This window comes from Mesoplodon mirus, assembly GCF_964341445.2.
Source record: "Mesoplodon mirus genome assembly, chromosome: 1".
Lineage (NCBI taxonomy): Eukaryota > Metazoa > Chordata > Mammalia > Artiodactyla > Ziphiidae > Mesoplodon > Mesoplodon mirus.
This window is the reverse complement of record NC_138976.1, coordinates 4979882-5002733: the sequence shown is the minus strand read 5'-3', so window position 1 is coordinate 5002733 and position 22852 is coordinate 4979882. Positions and strand designations below refer to the sequence as shown.

At 54.9% G+C, this 22852-nt stretch overlaps 1 protein-coding gene and 1 long non-coding RNA gene across 12 annotated transcripts in view; one reads left to right on the top strand and one right to left on the bottom strand.

The window, feature by feature from the left end:
* RAPGEF1 (Rap guanine nucleotide exchange factor 1) overlaps positions 1–22852 on the bottom strand; it is a gene marked incomplete at its 5' end in the record, with an annotated part of 157688 nt that overhangs the window by 9467 nt on the left and 125369 nt on the right. For 7 of the 11 annotated variants that reach the window (XM_082617298.1, XM_082617302.1, XM_082617301.1 and 4 more), the window contains 5 exons: positions 1882–1966; positions 4064–4139; positions 5928–6036; positions 11963–12051; positions 14642–14914. In XM_082617298.1, the coding sequence (XP_082473424.1) occupies positions 1882–1966; positions 4064–4139; positions 5928–6036; positions 11963–12051; positions 14642–14914 (632 nt within the window). The remainder of the gene's footprint in view (positions 1–1881; positions 1967–4063; positions 4140–5927; positions 6037–11962; positions 12052–14641; positions 14915–22852) is intronic. The other 4 variants (XM_082617306.1, XM_082617299.1, XM_082617308.1 and 1 more) reach the window with 1 other exon arrangement.
* On the top strand, positions 3–4050 carry LOC309802131. Its single transcript, XR_014293721.1, has 4 exons — positions 3–918; positions 2396–2614; positions 2709–3011; positions 3404–4050. It is a non-coding gene; the product is annotated as an uncharacterized lncRNA (long non-coding RNA).

The window sequence follows — 22852 nt, the reverse complement described above, 5'->3', positions numbered from 1 at the left end:
GCAGGTTAAAGAAACAACCGCCCTCACGGGTAGGGACGAGGAAGTGAGCGGGAGGGCTGCCCTCCCCCAGCCCCCCTTCCCTGAGCGAACCCTGGGAACAAGGGCACAGGGAGGGCAGAGGACCTGTGCGGGGTGGCGGGGCCGCAAAGTGAGGTTCAGCCCAGACCTCTCTGACCCCATTCTCGACCACCACCCTCTCCTGCCTGCACAACCGTCTCCTGGCACTCCCAGGCCTGCCTCTCTGTTGGGATCAACCCAAGGCTCCTGTGACCGCTGAAATGCTGAAGGCTGCATCGCTGAGCTCAGGCAGAGAAAGGTGGTCAGAAAGCACTTGCCCTAAAATCCCTGGGGAAGGCGCACAGCTCCCCCAGAGGGGTCTCCCTCCGCCCCCGTCACGAGTTCCCATCACCCTTCCACAGCTTCAGAGGCTGCCTGCACTTGTGCCCTTCAAACACCTGGCTACTTCCTCCCTGAGGCCGTGGGGTCCCCCTTGAGGGTCATGACTTCTCACTGCCCTCGTGTTCACCAAGCCTCCAGACACTTCTGTGGCTCCACACCGCCTGCTCTCAGGAAGGAGCTGTGCACCAGAGACAGCGCCGAGGGCCGGCAGTACATGGGACCCACCAGCCAGCTGCGCCCAGGATCTCGATGCTGCAACACGTCTGTTAACATGCCTGAAGTGCCAAGCAGGGAAGATACTGAGATGCCGAGTCTGAGAGGCCTGGGGGGTGCTCTCCCTCCAGGCTGCCCTACGGGTCACTTAACCTCTCTGAACTTCTGTTTCCTTAATTACACAGTAGGAAATACTATCATGGCACCACATAACAAATGGCAGTGATGTGTGTGTGAAATGGTACAGCGGAGGGAGATTACCCACGCAATCGCTCAGCAGCATAACCGACACCAGGCCGTTCTCAAGTGAGTTACTGTCATTCGCTGACCCAGGCCTGTGTGTGAGCCACTGAAGGTGGGAGGCGGGAGGGAAGGAAGTCTCTGCACATGGGGGCCGTCCAGTTCTGAGGGACCAGGGCCCCGAGGGGGGGCCAGGGGAGAGAGGAGGACAGGAGGCAGAGGAGGGACACGGGAGGGAGTGGGCGAGCTGGGAGGGCTCAGGACTTCTGCCCCAAGGGATAGCGGCTGCCCAGCAGATGGCAGTCATGGGCTGTGACGCGGGAGGACGCTGAGGGGCAGGGACCCTGGGCCGGAACAGTAGCTCCTTCGCCTTGGCAGGATGGGCAGGTTTGGACCTGAGAAAGAGGCAATGAAAGTGTGTCCCTCCAGGCCTCGGGATCTTCCTTGGCCACTACTGTGGGGAGTCGTATCTGAAAGGGTGAGCCCGTGGGGTAGATGTGGTCGAGGGGCAGGAGGCGACTGTGCTCCCCTGCTGGGTCTGCCATCTGGGGGAGTGGCCGTGCCTGGCCCTGAGGTGGTTCTCTGGAGTCCTGATCCCCTCAAACCCTGCGAACTTCATACCCATCACCCCTAATGCCCTGGGGCTCAGCTCTGCAAAGCCGCAGGTGCCAGTGACCTGGGTCTCTGCAGGGGCCCGCACACTCCCACCCTCTCAGCGTGCGCCAGTTCTTTCTAATTCTTTCTCAGAATCACCCAGTGATCACAACTGCCATTATAGGCAGCACCCTATGTTCCAGGCACTTCACATAACGTCACTCAGACCTTTTACAGACGAGGAATGAGGCTCAAAGAAGCCTTGCCTGAGGTCCCAAAGCTGGGCCATGGTGGAGCTGGGCTGAGCATCTCCCTCACTCCTGCCCACAGCTCCCTGCGCGAGGGCCGTGTGGGCACGGAGGCCCCTCTCCTGGCGCCAGGAGGCTCTGTGCAGTGAGAGGTGTGACGCCAGGGCTGAGGCACGGGCAAGGATATCTGTACTGCAGCTTCTTGATGAGCTCCTCAGGGGTGATGAAGGTCCTGTAGGTGGTCAGGAAGGCCTCGCAGTACAGCACCAGGTCTGGAGGGAAGAGCGGTTGATTAGTGAGGCTGCCACTGGCGCAGGGCACGGACAGGCAGCACACCTGCTGCAAGTACATGCCACCTCTGATTACACACTGAGAGCTTCCTGTCTGCCTGAAGACGATGATTCAGAGTCTTAATCACCGTGGGCATAGAGAATACAATTCAAACTCATCAGCAGGACTCTGAAGCTAAAGCATAGGTAACACTTTAGGTGGCAGGGCCCAGGAACAAAAATCTTGGGAATTTCCACATAGTGAGAGACCTAAGAAAAGGCCGAAGGGGCTCAGCCTGGCATGTGGCTGGACACTCAGATGTGCAGGCTCTGGTGTCAGGGGAGGGCAAGGCCCACTGGAAGAAGGGGTCCAAGGCTGCACCCCCTGAGCCATGGGGTCTTCCAGCCATTGGTGTGGTCTCTGGTCTGCAGGAAGCCACCTGCCCAAGGAGCTTGCTGTGTGGCCCAGGGCCTCTGCCTCAACCGCCCATCCCAGGGACAAACGACTGGAGCCTCAAAATCTTTCCACTGATAAAACCGAGCGGAAGCCCCAGCGGGCAGCAGAGCCTCCTCTGCCAGGCACGGCCAGCACCGACTGGAAGGTCCTCGGGTTGCCCTCTGGCCTTGGCCGCAGCCGGCTGCACCTGGCAGGTCAGCAGTTTACTGCTCAGGGCTGAGGACTGGGGCCAGCTCCCACTTCAGCCTTTTACTACTGGACAAAAATGAGAGCTGTTTCTCATGCCAGGCTGAGGATGGAGCTCTGACATGTCCGGCACGGAGGAGGGTTTACTGAAGAAGGCAGAGCACGGGCTGTTCCTGGGGGATGTAAACAGATACTCCCTGAGCACTTCCTATGTGCCAACTTGCTCAGTCTTCACACCCACTGGGCACTTTGAACCTCTTCACAAAGCTGAGTCAGCTGAGGCCGAGAAGGGACGTGCCGAGCAGCGGCCCGGCCTGAGAACGCACGGCCAGGATTCAAACTCAGTCTCCAGGACCGCACTCTGCCTGGGTCAGAAGAAACCCGGAGGGCAAAAGCGTGGCTGTGGTGAGTTTGTGGGAGCCATTTCTTCTTTTTCTCTAATTTTCCAATTTTCAGCAATGCAAACAATTAGTTTTGTACTACTTTCATAATTTAACAATTCCCAGAATCATCTGTGTAACATACTTTGGGAAATCTGCTGTAAAAACATAGGGACCAGGTTGTTTACAGAAATGAAATTGGTGGGTTAGGGTTTCATGACTGGGGTGCTTTAATTCCTACACACCTTACTTTACCATTGCTGTTCCATCATCTTTTTAATAATTTAAAAAATGTAAAAGGGAAGTAAAAAGGAAGTGTGTGTGGGGAGAGGCCAGGCCCAGCTGTGGGGCGTGTGCACTGCAGGCCCCTCCCACCTGACCAAGGTCACGGGCACCTCCTTTTCCTCCTCCTTCCAGAACACAACTTGGAAAGACAGCTTCTCTGCTAGCAGAGTCCACCCAACAGAAAACAGGCCCTGCTTTTCCAGCCTTCTCGAAGGATCAGGACGTGAAGGGGTGTCTCTGTGCTGAGAGGGGGGAACCCTGTCCTGTGCAGGTAACGCTGCTGGAAGACTGGCTGCTCCTGACAGGACCTCTGCCCCAGGAAGCTCCCAGAGGAGGAATAAAGGAAACCCAATCCAGAGGTCTGGAATAGTGTAATGGGCAAAATATCAGGAAAAGCATAAAAAGCTACCCGCACATCAACGTAATTTTAGCACTATCGTTGAACATGTCGCTACTCAAGGTACCGTCCGTGGAGCACCTACCAGGTGCCGGGCTCTGCACCTGAAACTTGCCCCTTGATGATCCTGGGGTCCTTACTACCCTGCACCACCAGACGACACACTCTGAGGGGGTTGGGAAGCGGAGGGTCTGGCTCTGAATGCGGGTCACCTGTCCCCCACGTGGGCACTCCCTACGGTAACCCAGCAGCACCAGGACTGCTGTTCTGACCCGCTCAGGGCTGGAGGAGAGGAGAGGGCAGGGCGGTGGAGCCAAGCAATGTCTCGGTTCAGCGGGACCAGCCCCCTCCAGGGAGCTTGGGCACAGAGGCTGCCGCGGCCGGTGCTGCCGTACCTTTCCTGTCTGTCTCAGTAGCGTGGACCAGTAGGATGTCACCAGATCCTCCCCGGACGTCTGGTCCATCGTCGCCCTGCAAAACCACAGCAAAGGAGGGCGTGGAGCAGAACGCAGCTGTAAGAAAGTCTGCTTAGGGAGTCACAAGCAGGGACGAGATGACAAAGACACAGTGTTGCAGAGACGCCAGGTCCTCTCTGCCCTACCCTCCCTCACTCCGGGAGCAGCGTGGTCGGGCTGCGGAGGCCAGGTGTACCCATCCAGCCCGCCCACCGCGTGGCACAGCGCTCTGAGGACACCACTGGCTCAGGGGGGCATGGCTCCGGTCAGTCTTTCCCTGTTCACCAACCCATGGCTCAGGGCGGAAGAGGGGGCGGAGGGAGCCGAGGGGGAGGCAGGCAGGACCGGCACCGGCCCTTCCCAGGATGATGGTGGAGGTGGCAGACCACTTCCAGGTATGCGCATGTTCCCAAAACTGCAGCAAGCTGCCCTAAACCTAAACCTGCTTCCTCAGGTGGAGGGAATCACTTGTCACATCCCACATTCTTCCAGGGAGCCCTTCTTAGAGGAGTGAAAAGTGTCACAAAGATGCTCCATTAGGGGCTTCCCTGGTGGCGCAGTGGTTAAGAGTCCGCCTGCCGATGCAGGGCACACGGGTTTGTGCCCCGGTTCGGGAAGATCCCACATGCCGCGGAGCGGCTGGGCCCGTGAGCCATGGCCGCTGAGCCTGCGCGTCCGGAGCCTGTGCTCCGCAACGGGAGAGGCCACAACAGTGAGAGGCCCACATACAGCCAAAAAAAAAAAAAAAAAAGATGCTCAATTATATCCGATGTTGCTTACACTGACCGTGGCCTGCCAGTTAAGGGAAAAGTCTTATTTTCACATGAGCAAACTGAGGCCTTAACTCATAAAGCTGGCCTGCAGCCACCGGCCCCATACGCTGTAATTCCGAAGGAGGCCACGCCCCGCGAGCTTCCTCGTGTCTCTAGCTCTTGGAGATGCACCTGCCTCTCTAAAGCTTCAAGGTTTTTATGCTGGAAGTGTCTTGGATTTCCAGCTAAGACAGGGCAGCTCCGCCCAGGGCCTGATTTTTCAGAAGAAATTTCTGGCAAGAGTCACGAAACATCATTCTCTCTGCAGAGGAGCCAGCCCTGCCTTCCCTGTTCCTCTCTGCTGCAGCCTAGCCACGTGTGTGTGTAGAGCACAGCCGCCTCCTCGGCGGGGGTCGAGGCTACCACTGGGAGCCATTCCTCCGTGTCCCTGGAACCGCTGGGCAGCAGGGGGTAGGAGGCCCTCTCAGGTCAGCCCCTCTTACTGTGCCAGGTTCGGGCACCGCATTTACCCATGAAGCTCTACTGATAAGACATGGGACAGAGGCAGCCTCGGTGGCCAGGCCTGGAATTTCTTAATTAGCTGTGCTTCCTACGCTGACACTACAGTGGGGTCATTCTGTCACTAACAACATAAAAATATCTTGCACTAGAGAGGGCTTACCACACACGGGCTCCGTGCTGAGCACCCTCGTGGATTTCGTTCTCACAACACCCTCGAGAGTCCTGTCATTTGGGGCTTAGAGAGGACATGTCACTTGCCCAAGATCACTCTCCAGAAGTGTCACAGAAGGGGACGGCACACTTCCTCCTGGAAGTCACCCATGTGCCCAGGGTCTTAGAGCACCCACGGTGGCCCAGGCATGGGGCCAGGACGAACGGGATGCCAGAGTCCACCGCCTAGGAGGGCCACCTGGGGGGGTCAGCACTCGGCATGGGCCCTTCTGTTTGGGACACCTGCAGGTCCCCTTCTCAAAGCCCCCCACCCTCTTCCCGGGCCAGGCCCTGCACACGAAGGCCCGTGAGGAGCCTACCTCTTGCTTGAGCGTCAGCCTTGCCATGATCTCACTGTGGTCAGTGAGGGACAGCTCGTCTGCTTCCTCCTCCGACTGGGCCTCTGGGGCATCCGGTGACTTTGGGGCCCTGGAGAGAGAAATGGTTTGTGCTGTGTCAACAGACCCTGAGCTCCACGGCTCCCGGGGGCCACGCGGGTCTTGTGGTACAGCCGCTCCCCTGAACGAGTCCTCCCCGGACTGCAGCTCCAGCGAGAAGCCCAGACCCGCTTCCCACCCCTCCACAGGGGGCTCGGGGGTGGACAAGAGGCCGGGATGCAGACTGGGTTTCTAGTTCTGCTCCTGATAAGCTGCGTGACCTGGGGACAGTCCCTGCTCTCTCTGGACACTCCATCAGTAGGTGGAAGGGATTAAGCTCACAGAGCAAGAAGGTTCCACTGAGCAATTTGAAAAAGTAATGGTCTCAGTCACCTGTGTCAAGGCCCACAGACCGCACGGACTGTCAGTACTTAAGGAGAGAATGGCAAAGGGCCAGCGGGACAGGGGAACAAGCCAGCACGATCTCAGTGCCATCCCCAGGTCTTTCCTCAGGGCCACCTCTCTAGTGGACTGAAGAGGAGCATGAAGCAGGCCCCTGTCCGCGGGTGCCAGTGGGCAGCAGCATGAGCAGGGGCCCAGCCCGAGCCAAGGGCAGGGAGGGCTTGAAGATGGGACAGGCAAGCTGAGACTGAAGCGCTGAGTACGAGTTTGGTGAAGGGGGAGGAGAGAACCTCCAACAGACGAAGCACATGGGGAGCCTGCAGACGGGGGACACGAGGCAGATGGATGTGGGGCCTGCGGGCACCGGGCTTTCCCCCGGCATTTTTTCCCATATTCCCATCATTCTCATGATCGATCCTGTGAGCCACTGACTGGCCTTGTGGTCGCAGGCTTCATTTTTAACCCTAAGTATCTGAGACATTAAAACCTGGGCCTTTTGGGAATTCCCTGGCAGTCCAGTGATTAGACCCCGTGCTTTCACTGCTGAGGGCCTGGGTTCAATCCCTGGTTGGCGAACTAAGATCCCACAAGCCACACGGTACAGGCGAAAAAACCCAAGTCAAAACAAACAAACAAAACCCCCTGGGCCTTCAGTAAGACAACATGGATGGGCCAGAGCAAAACCACGCACAGTCCTGAGACGAACCCTCAGCTGCATGTCAGCGTCCAGTTTGTGGCCTGGCCTTCATGGAAAGAGGACAACACCCCAGTGACCGCTTCTGGCCAGTCAGCGTGCTTATCCTTCTGCTTCTTGTGCAGGCGCCACCTGAGCTCTGAAAAATGGCACCCCTGGGTCCAGTGGAGCTAGAGCCCATGAGCTGCTGTTGTCTGGCACAGACGCCTCCGCCACTACGCGTTAGACTAGAAAACCCATCACCCCCTAACACGTGGGGAGACCTGAGCCTGGGCCACTGAACCAGATTCCGTGTGGACGGTACTGAGGGGCGGCCAGAGCAGGCTGGGCAGGCAGCCCTTGTCAACAGGCCCCTAGAGAATGCCTTCTTTTTTTTTTTCCTGTCTCTTGCTATTTTTACCACATCTTTAACCATTTATGTTTAGACCTGACAATAGCAAGTGGGTATTGCTTAGCTCTGTACCCAGGACTCCAGAAGTAGCCGAACCTTAGCCTGAAGAGGGAGGAAAAGCTTGAATTTGTGGAGTATTTCACAAAGAAGGGGAAGTCAACATGACGTCGCAGGTGGCAGGGCTGATTCACAGGTCCTGCACATTATCCTTTCTACCTGTGGACTGGAGAAATTTACTACATATTTCTAAACCTGGGCAGGTTTGACTCATGCTAATGTTGAAATGTTACCAAAGATGAAAGAGACATATGACTGAATGCAGAGATGACTCCTGATTGACCCTGGTTCCAAAAAATAAGCCTTATAAGACATATTAGGGAGAACTAGGGAAATGGAAGATCATTTGCGTATCAGATAATGTAAAGAATTTATTACTCTTCTTAGGTGTGATAATCATATCGTAATCAGGTAGGCATCTAAAATTTTTTAGGAGACATGCTGAAATACTTAGGGGCTGAGTGTCATGTCTGTGACTTACTTTCAAATACACACTACATGCAATTTACACACTATCTCTAGAAACTCACAATAAAAAGTTTGGTGGGGGGGAACCTTTTACACTCCTTTATTACATTTGAACTTGGAGGAGGCAGAAGGGAGGCTGGCCTAGGATTTGAGAAAGAAAACACTGTTGTGGGTAATTTGTAAGGTGAAGGGTACGTGTGGAGATGCTCAAGAAGCAGTGGCAGCCTGTGTGCCAGCAGGAAGGCTTCTGAGGGGTGCAGTTATCAGTGATTTTTCTTATTTTCTTGTACGTTTCTATACTTTCCATGTTCTCTACCCTGAGCATGCATAATTTTGAGAATCAGAATAAAGGGAAGAGTGTACACACATATCTCAGAGATACTGTGGACTCGGTTCCCAGCCACTGCAATAAAGCAAATAACACAATAAAGTGATTCACATGCATTTTTTTCGTTTCCCAGTGCATATAAAAGGCATATTTAGGGCTTTCCTGGTGGCGCAGTGTTTGAGAGTCCGCCTGCCAATGCAGGGGACACGGGTTCATGCCCCGGTCCAGGAAGATCCCACGTGTCACGGAGCAGCTAGGCCCGTGAGCCATGGCCGCTGAGCCTGCGTGTCCGGAGCCTGTGCTCCGCAACGGGAGAGGCCACAGCCGTGAGAGGCCCGCGTACCGCAAAAAAACAAAACAACAACAACAAAAAAACAAACAAAAAAGGCATATTTATACTATACTGTAGTCTTAGTGCAATAGCATTATGTCTAAAAAAACAGTAGGGACATCCCTGGTGGCGCAGTGGATAAGAATCCGCCTGCCAATGCAGGGGACACGGGTTTGAGCCCTGGTCCGGGAAGATCCCACATGCCACGGAGCAACTAAGCCCGTGCGCCACAACTACTGAGCCTGCGCTCTAGAGCCTGCGAGACACAACTTCTGAGCCTGAGCTCTAGAGCCTGCAAGCCACACCTACTGAAGCCTGCGTGCCTAGAGCCTGTGCTCTGCAACAAGAGAAGCCACTGCAATGAGAAGCCCGCGCACCACAACCAAGAGTAGCCCCCGCTCGCCGCAACTAGAGAAAGCCCACACGCAGCAATGGAGACCCAACGCAGCAAAAAAAAAAAAAAAAAATTAAATTAAATCTTAAAAATCAATCAATAAAAATTTAAAAAGTGTACATACACCTTAATTAAAAAATACTTTATTGCTAAAAAAATGCTAACCCCCATCTGAGCCGCTGGTGAGCTGTAATCTTTCTGGGGGTGGAGGGCCTGCCTTGATGCTGGTGGCTGCTGACTGATCAGGTTGGGGCTGCAGCGATTTCTTAAGACGAGACCACAGTGGAGTCTGCCGCACCAACTGGCTCTCCTCTCACAAACACTTTTCTCTGGAGCAGGCGATGCTGTTTGCTAGCATTTTACTCACAGTGGAAATTCTTCCAAAATTGGAGTCAGTCCTCTCAAACCCTGCCACTAATATTCTAGATCCGTTGTTGTCATTTCGATAACCTTCACCGCCTCTTCCCGGGGAGCAGATTCCGTCTCAAGACATCACTTCCCGTGCTCATCCGTAAGAAGCAACTCCTCCTCTGTTACAGTTTTATCATGAGGTTGCAGCATTCAGTCCCATCTTCGGGCTCCACTTCTCGTTCTAGTTCTCTTGCTATTTCTACCACATCTGCAGTGACTTTTTCCACTAAAGTCTTGAACCCCTCAGTCATCCAGGAAGGTTGGAATCAACTTCTTCCAAACTCTCGTTAACGTTCTTATTTTGATCTCTTCCCGTGAATCATGAATGTTCTTAATGGCACATAGAATGGTGAGTCCTTTCCGGAAGGGATTCAATTTACTTTGCCAGATCCACGAGAGGAATCACAAATTACGGTAGTGACAGCCTTACAAAATGTATTTTTTAAGTAATAAGACTTGAGAGTTGACATTACTCCTTGATCCAGGGGCTGCAGAACGGATGCTGTGTTATCAGGCAAGGAAACAACACTGATCTCACTGCATATCATCTCCATCAGAGCTCTTGGGTGACCAGGTTCACTAACCATGAGCAGTACTTTTTTCTTTTTTTTTTTTGGTACGTGGGCCTCTCACTGTTGTGGCCTCTCCTGTTGTGGAGCACAGGCTCCGGATGCACAGGCTCAGCGGCCATGGCTCACGGGCCCAGCCGCTCTGCGGCCATGTGGGATCTTCCCGGACCGGGGCACGAACCCGCGTCCCCTGCGTCAGCAGGCGGACTCTCAACCACTGCGCCACCAGGGAAGCCCGAGCAGTACTATTTTTAAAGGAATCTTTTTTTCTGAGCAGTAAGTCTCAACAGTGGGCTTAAAATATTCAGTAAACCATGTTGTAAACAGATGTGCTGTCATCCAGGCCTTGTTGTTCCATTTATAGAGCACAGGCAGAGCAGATTTAGCATAATTCTTATGGGTTCTTGGATTCTGGGAATGGTAAATGAGCACTGACTTCAACTTAAAGTCACCAGCTGCATTAGCCCCTAATTAGAGAGTCAGCCTGTCCTTTGAAGCCAGGCATTGACTTCTCCTCTCTGGCTATGAAAGTCCTGGATGGTGTCTTTTGCCTACAGAGGCTGTTTTGTCTACATAGAAAATCTGTTGCATAGTGTAGCACCTTCATGAATGATCTCAGCTAGATCTTCTGGACAACTTGCTGCAGCTTCTCCATCAGCGCTTGCTGCTTCACCTGGCACTTCGACGTTACGAGACGGCTTCTCTCCTTAAACCTCTTCAGCCAACGTCTGTCAGCTTCAGAATTTTCTTCTGCAGTTTCCTCGCCTCTCTCAACCTTCACAGAATTGAAGAGAGTTAGGACCTTGCTCTGGATGAGGCTTTGGCTTAAGGGAACGTTGGGCTGCTCTGATCTTCTATCCAGACCGCTCGAACTTCCTCCATACCAGCAATAAGGCTGTTTTGCTTTCTTATCATTTGTGCGATCACTGGAGCAGCACTTTTACTTTTCTGCAAGCACTTTTCCTTTGCCTTCACACCTTGGCTAACCAACTTGTTTGGCTGGTACAAGAGGCCTAGCTTTAGGCCTATCCTGGCTTTCAACATGCCCTCCTCACTAAGCTTCATTTCTAACTTTTGATTTAAAGTGAGAGGGACTTCCCTGGTGGCGCAGTGGTTGAGAACCCGCCTGCCGACGCAGGGGACACGGGTTCGAGCCCTGGTCCGGGAAGATCCCATATGCCGCTGAGCAACTAAGCCCGTGTGCCACAACTACTGAGTCTGTGCTCTAGAGCCTGCGTGCTGCAATTACTGAAGCCTACGTGCCTAGAGCCCGCGCTCCGCAACGAGGTGCCACCGCAGTGAGAAACCCGCCCACTGCAACGAAGAGTAGTCCCGCTCGCCACAACTAGAGAAAGCCCGCGTGCAGTAACGAAGACCCAACGCAGACAAAAAAAAAAATGTGAGAGAGATGTGTGGCTCTTCCTTTCGATTGAACACTTAGGGACGATTGTGCGGTTATTAACTAGCCTAACTTCAAATACTGTGTCTCAGGGAACAGGGAGGCCTGAGAGGGAGGGAGATTGGGGAACAGCCATTCGGTAGAGCAGTCAGAACACGCACAACATTTATCGATTGTTTGCCATCTTATACGGGCATGGTTTGTGGTGCCCCCAGACAATTACAGTCGTAACCTCAAAGATCACCGATCGTCGTAACAAATATAATAATAATGAAGAAATTTGAAATCCTGGGAGAATTACCAGATACATGAAGTGAGCAAATGCTGTTGGAAAGGTGACGCCTACAGACTTGCTTGATGCAGGGTTGTTACAAACCTTCACTTTGTAAAAAACACATCTGGCGCAGCGCAAGTGTAAACATAAAGCCCCAGCAGGCCTGGCGTGCTCGCCGCAGGGGCAGCTGGGGCAGCTCTCGCTGGGCGGGCAGACGTGATGCTTTCAGGGCACCCGGCTCCACGTGGGTAACTTCCTACCTGTCCCCGCCGCCCCTGCTTTCCTTCCCAGGTGCACTGCCGGCTGACGAGGCGTCTCCGGGATGTCCGTCCTTCGAAGCTGGTGACTCCTGAAAAGAGAAGGCAGTGCTGGGTGTGTGACAGGTGCCCCCGCTGGGCTGCTCTGCTTCCCAGCATTCCTGCCTGCAAGTGGCTTTTGAATGCAAGTTCCTAAGGAACTTGAGATGTAAACACGTCAACCATGACCGCGGTCCATTACACAGGAAGCACGGGCCCTCTTCACACTAGCATCTTGCCTCTGGGGAGAGTGAAAAGCGCCACTACTTATAACCTTTGTCAGCCGCCGACCTAGAGGAAGCCATCCCGACCACCTGCTGGAAGAAAGGACCGTCACAGGAGCTACCGCTCAGCCAAGCTCCGCGAGGCGCTTTCCTCACCTGGCCCTGACCAACACCCTACCTGCTGGCCGACATCACCATACCCGGTCATACAAAGAAACAGAGACTGTGGGAAGTGAAGGGCCGGCCCCAGACCCCCGAGCTGGAAGGCTGGGGCCCTGCCCGCTAGGCCCTGTAGGTGTGCAGCAGGCCTCCGCCAGCCTGCCCGTCACAGCACGCCCTCAGCACCACAGCTATGCTTCCCAAGGGCCTAGCTGCTCAAGTGCAAAAAGGCAACCCCTCCTTCCTCCAGCAGCCTTGCTTCTTCCTAGGAACCTGGGCCCACCCACTCAATGACGACACGGCACCCTGGCATCCCTGGTCTGCCACCGAGGCCACAACAGACAACGGGGTGGGGTGGGGGGAGTATGAAGAAGAGGAACGTCCTCATGGAGGGCACTGCAGCACCTCACGGGGTCACAGGTGGAGGGGAGAGCTCTGGAAGGCCAGCCTGGAATGGACTCCATGTGCAGAGGCTGAATTGGATGATGGTGGGGGAGGTCACCAGAGGGGACAGGTGAGGTGGGAACACCAGGCGAGAAACAGCTTACCTCCCAAGGACGGGGCTGAACCCGCTGGAGTGAAAATTCTACAGTGTTCTACAGCGTGCTAATACCTGACGTGGGGCTTGCCTCACGTGGGTATCTAGGTGCTATGGGGGCCCCCTTAGGGGGCCATCCTAACGAGAGTGACCACGCTTTTAATGGACTGGGCCCCTTGAGCTGACCCATGAGCAGGACGGAGTCCTCATGGCACCTCCCCTCCAGGGACTCGGCCCCCACTCGGGACGGTGGGGAGAATTAGTTTCAAAGGTTTTGCAGTTGCTCATGTTTTGCTGCAGCAAAACCTGGAAAGCTGACTGCTTAACAGAACTGCTGTGCCTTGACTGTCTGGCGCTGGGAGGGCAGCAAAACAAGGGCAACCACGACAGGAGGGAGGCCTGGCGGACTCACCAGGTTCCTTGGAAGCAGGGACTGTAGGCGTGGAGCTTGCTGGGTGGGAGGGGGATGTCGGCTTGGAAGGCTCAGTGTGGGAGAGAGGAGTCCCTGCCTCTGGGGGAGGGACAGCAGACGGGCCCCAACACCAGAAGACGGGGCAGCAAGAAATCCCTGAGAGCAACCGGACACGTGGCCAGGGCCAAGGCCAGGCTGCTCCCGTGATCTCGACGGCCCACCGGCCAGGCTGGAGGAGCAGCACACTGCTGAAGCGAAAGCAAAGGAGGCTCCGCTGGAGGCCTTGTCCTCTCCCCGCGGAGCTGAGCCGGCCCCTGGCTGGGCTGCTGGTGACCGGGAGGCTCAGCCAGACAGAAGCAGGGCCCGAGTCCTGCCAGGCTAGGCCGCAGGCACAAGGCAGCCCGCGGTTACTTTCTCCTCGCTGCTCTGGCCAGAGGCATACAGACTGACGGATTCACCCTCACTGGCGCGTTCGCGCTGGGGGAAACAGGAGGAGAGGGGACGCACACGGGACGGACCCCGCCACGGGGCCGGCCCTGACCGGGACGCTCCTTTCACCAGGAGGAGAGGACGGCGGCGGTGACGTGCCCTTCGTTCTCCGGGGACGCCTTCCCAGGGTCAGGGAACAAAGCTCCTTCTGCCACCTCCTGCCTCTGTCAGAGGGGACCCACGTTTCCTGCTGGAGCTTCCCCAAAGGCGTCAAGGGCCACTCAAGCTGTCCTGTGGGAGGCGTACTCCTCCCCACTCTGCCGTGCTGGGGCCAAACATGGAGGCAGAGAGGCAACCCATCAAGACAGAGCACTGGCTGCACGTGCCTGCACTTGCCCTGCCCCCTGCCTGGCCGTGTCCCCGCCCACGCGCACGGCAGCACTTCCCTGTGGCTGGGTGAGGCGCTGCGGCCCATCTCGCAGCACAGCAGAGAGGCCCTCCACCCTCAGCACCTCGGCAACTAAACACGCAACTGCCTCCTGAGCTGTCGGAGATCTCTGCACCTTTCTCTAGACACAACCAATCACACAGAAAACCAGTAGCATTTGCTATCTTATGCTTATGACAACCTGTTGTCTCTAAATGGTCACTAACCCATTTGTGGAAAATCAGATCCCTAGTTTGATGGGAACTTTGCAGAGAAGGTTCATTTTCTGTTCTGGAAACAGATGGGCTACGATTTCACCTGGTGACCTGTGCACCCCTCAGTCCAGCCACACCGCGACTGGGCCCACGCCAGCAACAGACCTGACCGCTCGTGAGGGCGGAGGCTTTCTCAGAAGGCGCAGCCCCACGGGGAGGCGTGTGTGTTGAGTTCTCACCGAAGGCGTCTGGGGCGAGTCAGTGAAAGAGGTTTCGGAAGGAAGGCAGACAGTGTTCCCATGAAAGCTGCTCTCCTGAGAAGATGAAAGAGGCCCGTCCAGGGTGCTGGGAGGCAGACTGGCTACGGTTGGCACCGCTAAGTCAGAGTTCTGAGACTGGTGGACAGGTGGGAAATGTGGAGAGGAAGAGGAGGTAGACGGGAGGAAAGGCTGGACGGAAGCTTGGCTGTGAGGCACGAAATCCTGGGAGTAGGACCTAAACACAGATTTATACTACAGAGTCAGAGTGGAACACAGACACGAACACGAGAGGATGGGAAGAAGAAAACAGACAAAAGAAAAAGTAATTAGATTAACTCAGCTGAGCCGTGACAGGCCGTTCAGTCATTCTAACCAGGACCACCACTCAGGCCAACCACCCCCGTGCTCCTCTGGCCTGAGGCCCCCCCAACCCTGGCATGGGTCCCTTGAGAAGGGCCTGAAGACCGACAAGTGCTGTCCTCAGTGTCTAAGGGGCAGTGTCTACCCTGTCCTCAGGGGCAGGACGCGGGTACCCCCAAAGGAGAGCAAGCCGCGCCCCACCGTATGGGGGTCCCGTCCTCTGTCAGAAAATGAAACCCACGCAACCCCATCTGTGCCTCTTGTCCTTCCAGGAACCTGGTGGCTAAATTCAGTGCGTGCAGTCAGACACCTGGTCATGTTTACTTATTTTGAGTTTTTTGGTTGAATCTCTCTGGTTATATTCCTTGGAAGTCAAACACTGCAGCCTTTTAAGTGTTGTAATCACTTCAAATCCTGGAAGGGAAGGGCATAAGCCTTAAAAAATGGTTGAAAGAACAGTGCTACCAAAATGCTAAAAATTTCCGAATTCATTTCCCTTTCTGCCTAAACTTTTTTCTTTTTTTTTTAACAAATGAAGTGCAATGCCTCTGACGCCACCTTAGAACTGCCAGGCTACGCTCTTCGAGATTCTCATCGTGAGAGAAAAGCCTGAGGTCAGGCTGGGGCACGACAGCAGATGCCCACAGCTCCTTAGAGCCCGTGAGCACACTCGGGCCTGGGCTCTGCTGCGGCAGGACGGATGGACGAGCTTTGGGACAAGAATCCCATAGTGTCATCATGTCCTGCAAAGGGTCTGCCGACACCTGCCAAACGGGGAGGAGCGTGAGGCAGGGCCTGCATCTGAAGTCCCTGCCAGGCTCACTGCCCACCACAGATGCTGGAACTTGACAACGGCCCACCCAGCACAAACATGCACGCTGCTCACTCCAATGTCCTGTGCATTTTGGCACAGGATTTCTGAAACCCACGGACAAGAAGGAGGAGGAGGAAGAAATGAAGTTTTAAACTAACCAGAGGTCAAAGCCACTCATACCCTTAAGCGTTTTTGCGAAGCTACATGCTTACAGGTTAACTGGACCGAGAGCTGCGGCCACTCAAGGGACAGGCACAGCCTCCCTCTGTCCCCCTGCTGCCCGCCCTGCCCTCCTAGGCCCTGCGGATCAGTCTAGAGCTCCTCCCCCCTCCTTGAGGAGGCCAAGGCCCTCTCACCCCATGAGCCCCATTGGCCACTGGTTTACATCAGACCCAGGATACTGCCTGGGAACCGACTCGTCTTTACACATTTTATTCCCCATCTAACTCACAAACTCAAGGCCGAAGTGCTGTACCGACACTGAAGGCTTAGATTCCTACCGGTTCCAATTCGTCCACATCCCTTCTTTTTTTTTTTTTTTTTTTTTTTTTTTTTTTTGCGGCACGTGGGCCTCTTACTGCCGTGGCCTCTCCCGCCGCAGAGCACAGGCTCCGGACGCGCAGGCCCAGCGGCCATGGCTCACGGGCCCAGCCGCTCCACGGCACGCAGGATCCTCCCGGACCAGGGCACGAACCCGCGGTCCCCCGCATCGGCAGGCGGACTCTCAACCACTGCGCCACCAGGGAAGCCCCACATCCCTTCTTTTGAGAGGAGCTGGGGGTGGTGGACCCCGGGCTCGGCTGCTCTCCCCCCGAGGGCTGTGGGGCCTGAGCGTCCACAGTGCCCTCCCCCGGCAGGTGCCATGTTTCACCTGACCTCTCACGGCAGCCATCCAGGCCTGGCCTTGCTGGGGATGGCAGAGGGGTGACAGGTTTGGCTTTGGGGACTCTCCATTTCACCTCTGGAGGATGCTCCCCTCACAGTGAGGCTCTCCCCCTGGCTGGAAAGGTGCGCAGAGAAGACCTTGAGTGAAATGCATCAGCCGAGGGATGGAGGGATGGGATGGCCTGGTCCTGGGAGGCCAGCCTGTTTTGGGCAGTGGCTGAGGTCTCACGCAGGAGCCCAGGCCCCAGGCCTGTCGGATGCTCACTCCCAGCACGCAGGTGCTGCTATGAGATATGCTAACAGATACCTCTCCCTTGGCCATGACTCCATCTAGTTTACGATTCATGGTCAATGCTGCTATGGTCGGGATGCCTGCGTCCCCCCAAATTCTTATGTTGAAATCCTAACCCCCAGGGATGATGGGATCCTTGCCACAGAAAAGAGGCTCCAGGGGGATGCCTCACCCTTCTGCCACGTGAGGACAACGAAAAATCTGTGACCAGGAAGAGGGCCCTCACCTAACCATGCTGGCACCCTGATCTTGGACTTCCAGCCTCCAGAACTGTGAGAAATAAACTGGTTATTATAAGCCATCCAGTCTCTGGTATTTTGTTACAGCAGCCTGAACGAAGTAAGGCAAATGCCAACTCTGGAGTCCTGACACATCCTCACGGACGCCCCCTCTTGTCCATGCCCCATGTAAATGTGTTGAGCACTTAAGTGAGCCCTGCAGTAACCAAGCACCCACTTACATGCACCCGCAGAGCGGTGCCTTTTCTGGGAGGCGGAAGAATTGCCTAGAGGGCACATTCTCAAGTCACACAGACCTGGGCTTGGGTCCTGGGCTCTCTCTCTACCTGTGTGACCTTGGGCAGGTGAAGTTAAGATCTCGAGCCTCAGTCTCTTCCTCTTTAAAATGGGGATGAAAACAACAGTTCTTCTCTTACAGGGTCTCTGTGTGGATTTACTGAGACACCCCCTAAGTCCCTCTGTGTGACAAGCAATCAGTGTCAGCTAGCCTCTCCCGCCCTCCAAGATACCCTCAGGGACTCCTCTAAAAACACAGCCAAGGCATTTAATTAATTAATTCAATACACATTTACTGAATGAGGGAATACTTCGGAATAGATTCTAATGTTATTAACTAAAGTGCCTAGGATATCACCTGACTCAGCAGAGCATCGACTGTGGGTGTGGACAGTAGTGGACAAGCTTCCCTCGCTGTGCAGGTGCGGGTCCGAAGCGGGAGGCTGGGGAGGCCACCAAGGGTGCGGACTGCAGGGGAGGGGGCAGCCACCAAGGAAAAGGGAAGGAAGATGCCTGTCTCTCGGACAAAGCGTCCAGGCCGCCCTCCCCAACAAGGCTGCAGCAGCTCTGGTATTCAAGCTATGCAGTCCAGCTGGGACAGGAGCCAAGCCGGAAAATCACCTTCCAGTGGGCGGGGAGACGCGGTCCCTCCGGGGACCCTGCACACTCATTCCCATACCAGGGTCAACAAGCCCGGTCTCCACTGACTCCCCAGAGAAATGTTTCCAGGCCCTTTAAGATCGTATTTATTCACACGGGCAGGGAGAAAGCAGGGCTGGCTGCTGAGCAGAAACACCCCTTCACCACAGCCTGGAGATTATCTTAGGATCTGGCTGGTGCCCGGCTTTGCTGCTGCGCTCCGCGGCAGGAATTTTTATTTATAGCCAGAGTAAGGCTGTTTGGGCCGAGGAGGAGTTATGACGCGAGGGCTGCCTGTCTGGAGACGGCAGATCTCTGCAGAAGATCTAGGAGTGCTGGAGCAAGGTGCTGGGGAGGAGAGCAGTCAGGAGGGGGGGCACCTGGCCCCCACACCAGCCCTGATCACACAATCAAAGCGCCAGCAAGAGCCATCCCATGATGATGATGGTGACGACGATGATGACAGCTATTCTTACAGAGTGCTTCCTGCTGGTCAGGTGAGGCGCTGAAGGTTTTACCTGAATCACCTCGTTTACTCCGCACGAAGTGCTGTTAGGATCCTTATTACAGGGATGGAGAAACGGGCTGGAAGGGGAAGCCACGTACCTAGTAACACGTGGCTCGGCTCAGCAGACGGTGCTGGGGCGGCCATCTCACACTCAGGGAGTGCCCTGGGCACGTGACAGGCCCTAAGCGCGCGGTCCCGCAGCGCTGCAGAATCCTGCCGGCTCACTCCACTCGGAGACCTCGTGAGGGGTGACCAGCCTGCAAAAGGCAGTGAGCCACGGCTTGATATACCAGCCGGGGATGCAGCGAAAAGATCTGCCCTCATGGGAGACACAGGAGCCAGCACCCCACTCTTTTGAAAACATACACCTGAGAGAACCGCCGAGTCTTCTGGGGGTAAAGGATGAGGGAGGCTGACGTGATGTGTGGCCAGTCACATGCTAAAAAGCAAAGCCACCCGAAGCTGGCCAGGCACCGGTTCTCAGTGCCACTTCCTTTCCATCATATCCTGGCATGAAAAATGACTAGGGACAGGCCCTGTGTTGTGTTGGCAAGAAAACAGGAAAGCAGATCTTCACATGAAAAATTCTGATTCCTCAATATGACAGACGCTCCATTTAATTCCGTTGATTAGCAGAAAGCTGGGGGAGCCAGAGGGGACAGTCAGCGAGCCAGCAGCTGAGAGCTGGAGCCACAGGCCAGAGGACCTTGACTGGTACAGCTACTCCACGGTGACTTGGGCTCCAAGCTCTGGAGAACGTTCAGCTCTACCGATCGTGGGGAAGACGCGCTCATTGGAGTGAGTGGACGTACTGTTGCGAGCAAGTGTTTGGAAGTATAGAGAATTCCAGAGATCAGTCATTACTGTATCCTCTTGGCTCAAGCAAGGCTTATGACTTCAGTGTTTTTGGACACCACTTAGCAAAACAGATAAGCTACTGGACAGCTTGTTTGGGGGCTTAAATTTTTATCCATCATTTGTGAGAAAACATATTCAAGGGAAGGTGCTTTTCTAGGGTGGTTTGGGCTTCCTTCCCCTATGGAGAGCCACAGCCCAGGGCCAGTCCTGGGCTCTGAGGATGCTTCTTTCAACCAGGGCCTGCGAGTGTTGACACGATATGGGCGTCAGTTACTTCTCTTGGAAGGAAGTAAAGCTTTTAGCCGCTGCAAAACACACATGTCCATGATTTCCTGGGGAGGAATCTCCTGGAAAGAACCACATCAGATGTGCTTCTTAGATGGGGTGTGATCACTCCTAGGTCACCAGGAAGGATTCTTGATAACGGTCCTTGTCACTCCATGTGGCAAACTGGCTGGAAGACTGCTCGTCTCCTCTCTCCTTCCTGGTCCCAGTTAATTACGTGTTTACTTACGAAAGCCATCCTTTGGGTCTATCCTAGGTCCAGAGGGAACTTCCTTCTTTGATGCGCTTCTGTTAATTTATAACAACTACATGTTAGATAATGTCCAAAGATGAGGTTCCGAAGCCAAGAGGCAGATTCTGAGGCCAATGCCACAAGCTTCTGCACTTGGATTTCTCTGCTCAAGGCGAGGACAGACACTGTTGTTGGTCCCATCACGTGAACAATGAGACAGTGCCCAGCTCACCCAAGAAAGGCAATGTCAGCCTCGTATGCTGGATTCAAAAATACCTTCTCTCTTTCTGAATAAACTTCTCGGTGGAGTCTATGTTTTAAACTCATTTCAAAATTCTAATCTGTAGTTTTATAACAAAGGATGTAAAAGAACAAACATGTTTTGCTCAGGAGAATTTTAGGACAGATGTAAGTAGAAATTTCCTGTTTCTTCTCATGTTCCGTATTTTTGCAAGCGGAATCACAAGATCTTCCTTGAGAACACTATGTTTCTGGCCCGTGGTTTCGTGGCTAGTTATATCCTTGTGAGAACCTCCAATACGTTTTAGGAAGCTCCGTATATTCATTAAATATTAACCTTAATAACATCAACTCTTCATAAGAAAATTCAGTATAGATTCCAAAATGATCTGAACTTAGTTCTAGAAATCTGACTCAACTAGTTTTTACTCAGTTTGGATTTAAACAGCACGACAAGGGCTCTAGTTTATACTTATCTTTAGCACTATTTAGAGCCTGTAGCTACGCTCTGTGTCAGAACACAAAGGACAAAAGCACGCCCCTCAATGTCCAGCCCGTGCACGGGCTTTTCTTTCTACTGAGCCTCATCGGGTCTCAATGCTTACTGGCCATTAAGCAATTCATAAATGTCAACTTGACACTGTATGTCACAGGATGGGATTCTAACCTTAGCTCTGACTTAAAACTCTGATCAAATGGTTCAGTTTCTCTATTCTGGTGCCTCCATCTCCAGAACAGGGGTAAACATTCCATCACAGAGCAGGAAGGAAGGGCCCTTGACAAGTCGACAAGTAGCTTGAAAACATGAGCGTAAAGGCAACTGTCAGTGTAGGAACAGCACCCTTAGGGTTCACATCACACAGGACCTTCACGAGGACCAGGGGCTCCTTTTGGTACCCGACCAGTCGACTGTCACGGACTGAGTCAGATGTACACGTGCAGTGAGGGGCTGCAGGGAAGTTCCTGTGTGTGAAGCAGCCTGCGGGCGCTGCCATCCACAATGCCGTGAGCGCCAACAACAGAGAGTCAGGGAGTCTTCGGAAGGAGGGGCAGAAACAGCTGGGTGGAGTGGCTGCTGTTGCGAGCCCCTGGGGCAAGGATCCCCAAGCCCCGGTCCTGCTTCTGGGCTACGACCAGTCCCGCCTCCTCGCTCGGCCCTTGCTGTGCACGGCAGGTGCGCCAGGCTCACTTCCGGACTCAGGCGGTGACCATCTCCTCCAGGGTGGGGGCTCGGCACAGAGCCGGGCTTCTACCGCTCCCCTGTGGGCAGCAGAAACCCGGCGGGTGCTTGGCTGCCTGTGCCCCCTGCCTCAAGGCCGTCTCTAGGCTTGGAGGGGCAGTGAACTCGGGCGTCACACTTCAGGGAAGCGATGGCCACATAAGCACCCTGGGTCACCGAGGAAGGGCTGAAAAGCACAGGGTAAACTTCCTGGAGAAGCCAAGTCATATTTCAAGGGCCCAGCAGACAAGAAGTGCCTGTGAATCTCTCGGGCCAGAGAGCCAGCAGCCAGAGCCTCCTGGGTCAGCAGAGAAGGAAAAAGAGGAAGAAAGAGGGTTCTCGGCCACAGCCTGGGATCAGTGCCTCTGATTCGTGGGAACGGAGAGGCTCTCCCGTGATGAGTCCGCTCAGGTTGTTCTGATGAAATGCTCGGAAGCAGGGAAAGACGGCCGGGATGGTGGGGTGGGGGAGAGCTGGACGCCTCCCTGTCACCGCTCCCAGTCAGGTCAGCATCACAGAGCACCTGCGACTTGCTGCTGGGCCCTGACCCAGGTACAAGGAGCAAGAACATAAAAAGCCCAATCCCTACTCGCAGAGAAAAAGAGCCTGAGCATTGCAGAAGAAAGAAAAACCACCCAATGCGGCAATACTGTGATAATGCCTCCCTTTTTACTGAATGCTGGTGTGCATCTCGCACTACAGTACGCTCTTTATGTGTGCTTTCCCTTTAATCCTCCTGACAACTTCACGCCCCCAGTGACAGAGGAGGAAGCGGAGCTGGGGTGGTATGCTCAGGTCCATGCAGCAAGTAAGGAGAAAGCCTGGTGGGGAAGGGATTGGGGGAGTGGGAAAGGGCCGGGGCAGAGGAGAGAAGCCCAGGGGTGGGGTGGGAGGGGGGCAGGCAGTGATGAGGAGCCGGGGCGGGAGAAAGCAGAGGGAAGGTGGGGCCCGGGACAGGTGGGCGGCCTGGCCCTGCAGGGATGGGGTGACACTTCGGTCTGCCTGTGCTGCTTTGCGGGGAAGGAGGGCGGCCAGCTGTGGCGGCAAGGCTGGAAAGGAGGCCACGGTGGCCACACCGGGGGCGGCGATGGGGTGGAGAGAAGGACCAGCGTGGGGTGGGCAATGGGACGGGCCACAGGGCTTGGTGACTGGGTGTGCACACGTCCCGTGAAAACAAGGTACGTACGTGAGGCTGGGGGGACACAATGAGCTCAGTTCTCGCCTGGGCAACTCAGTGGACGGGGGGAACACGCACAGAAATCACCGGGACAGGGGGCCGAGGGCTTTGGCTCGTCCTGCGTGGCAGGTGTGTGGTGGGGGTGGATCCCTAATCCCGGGGGCCC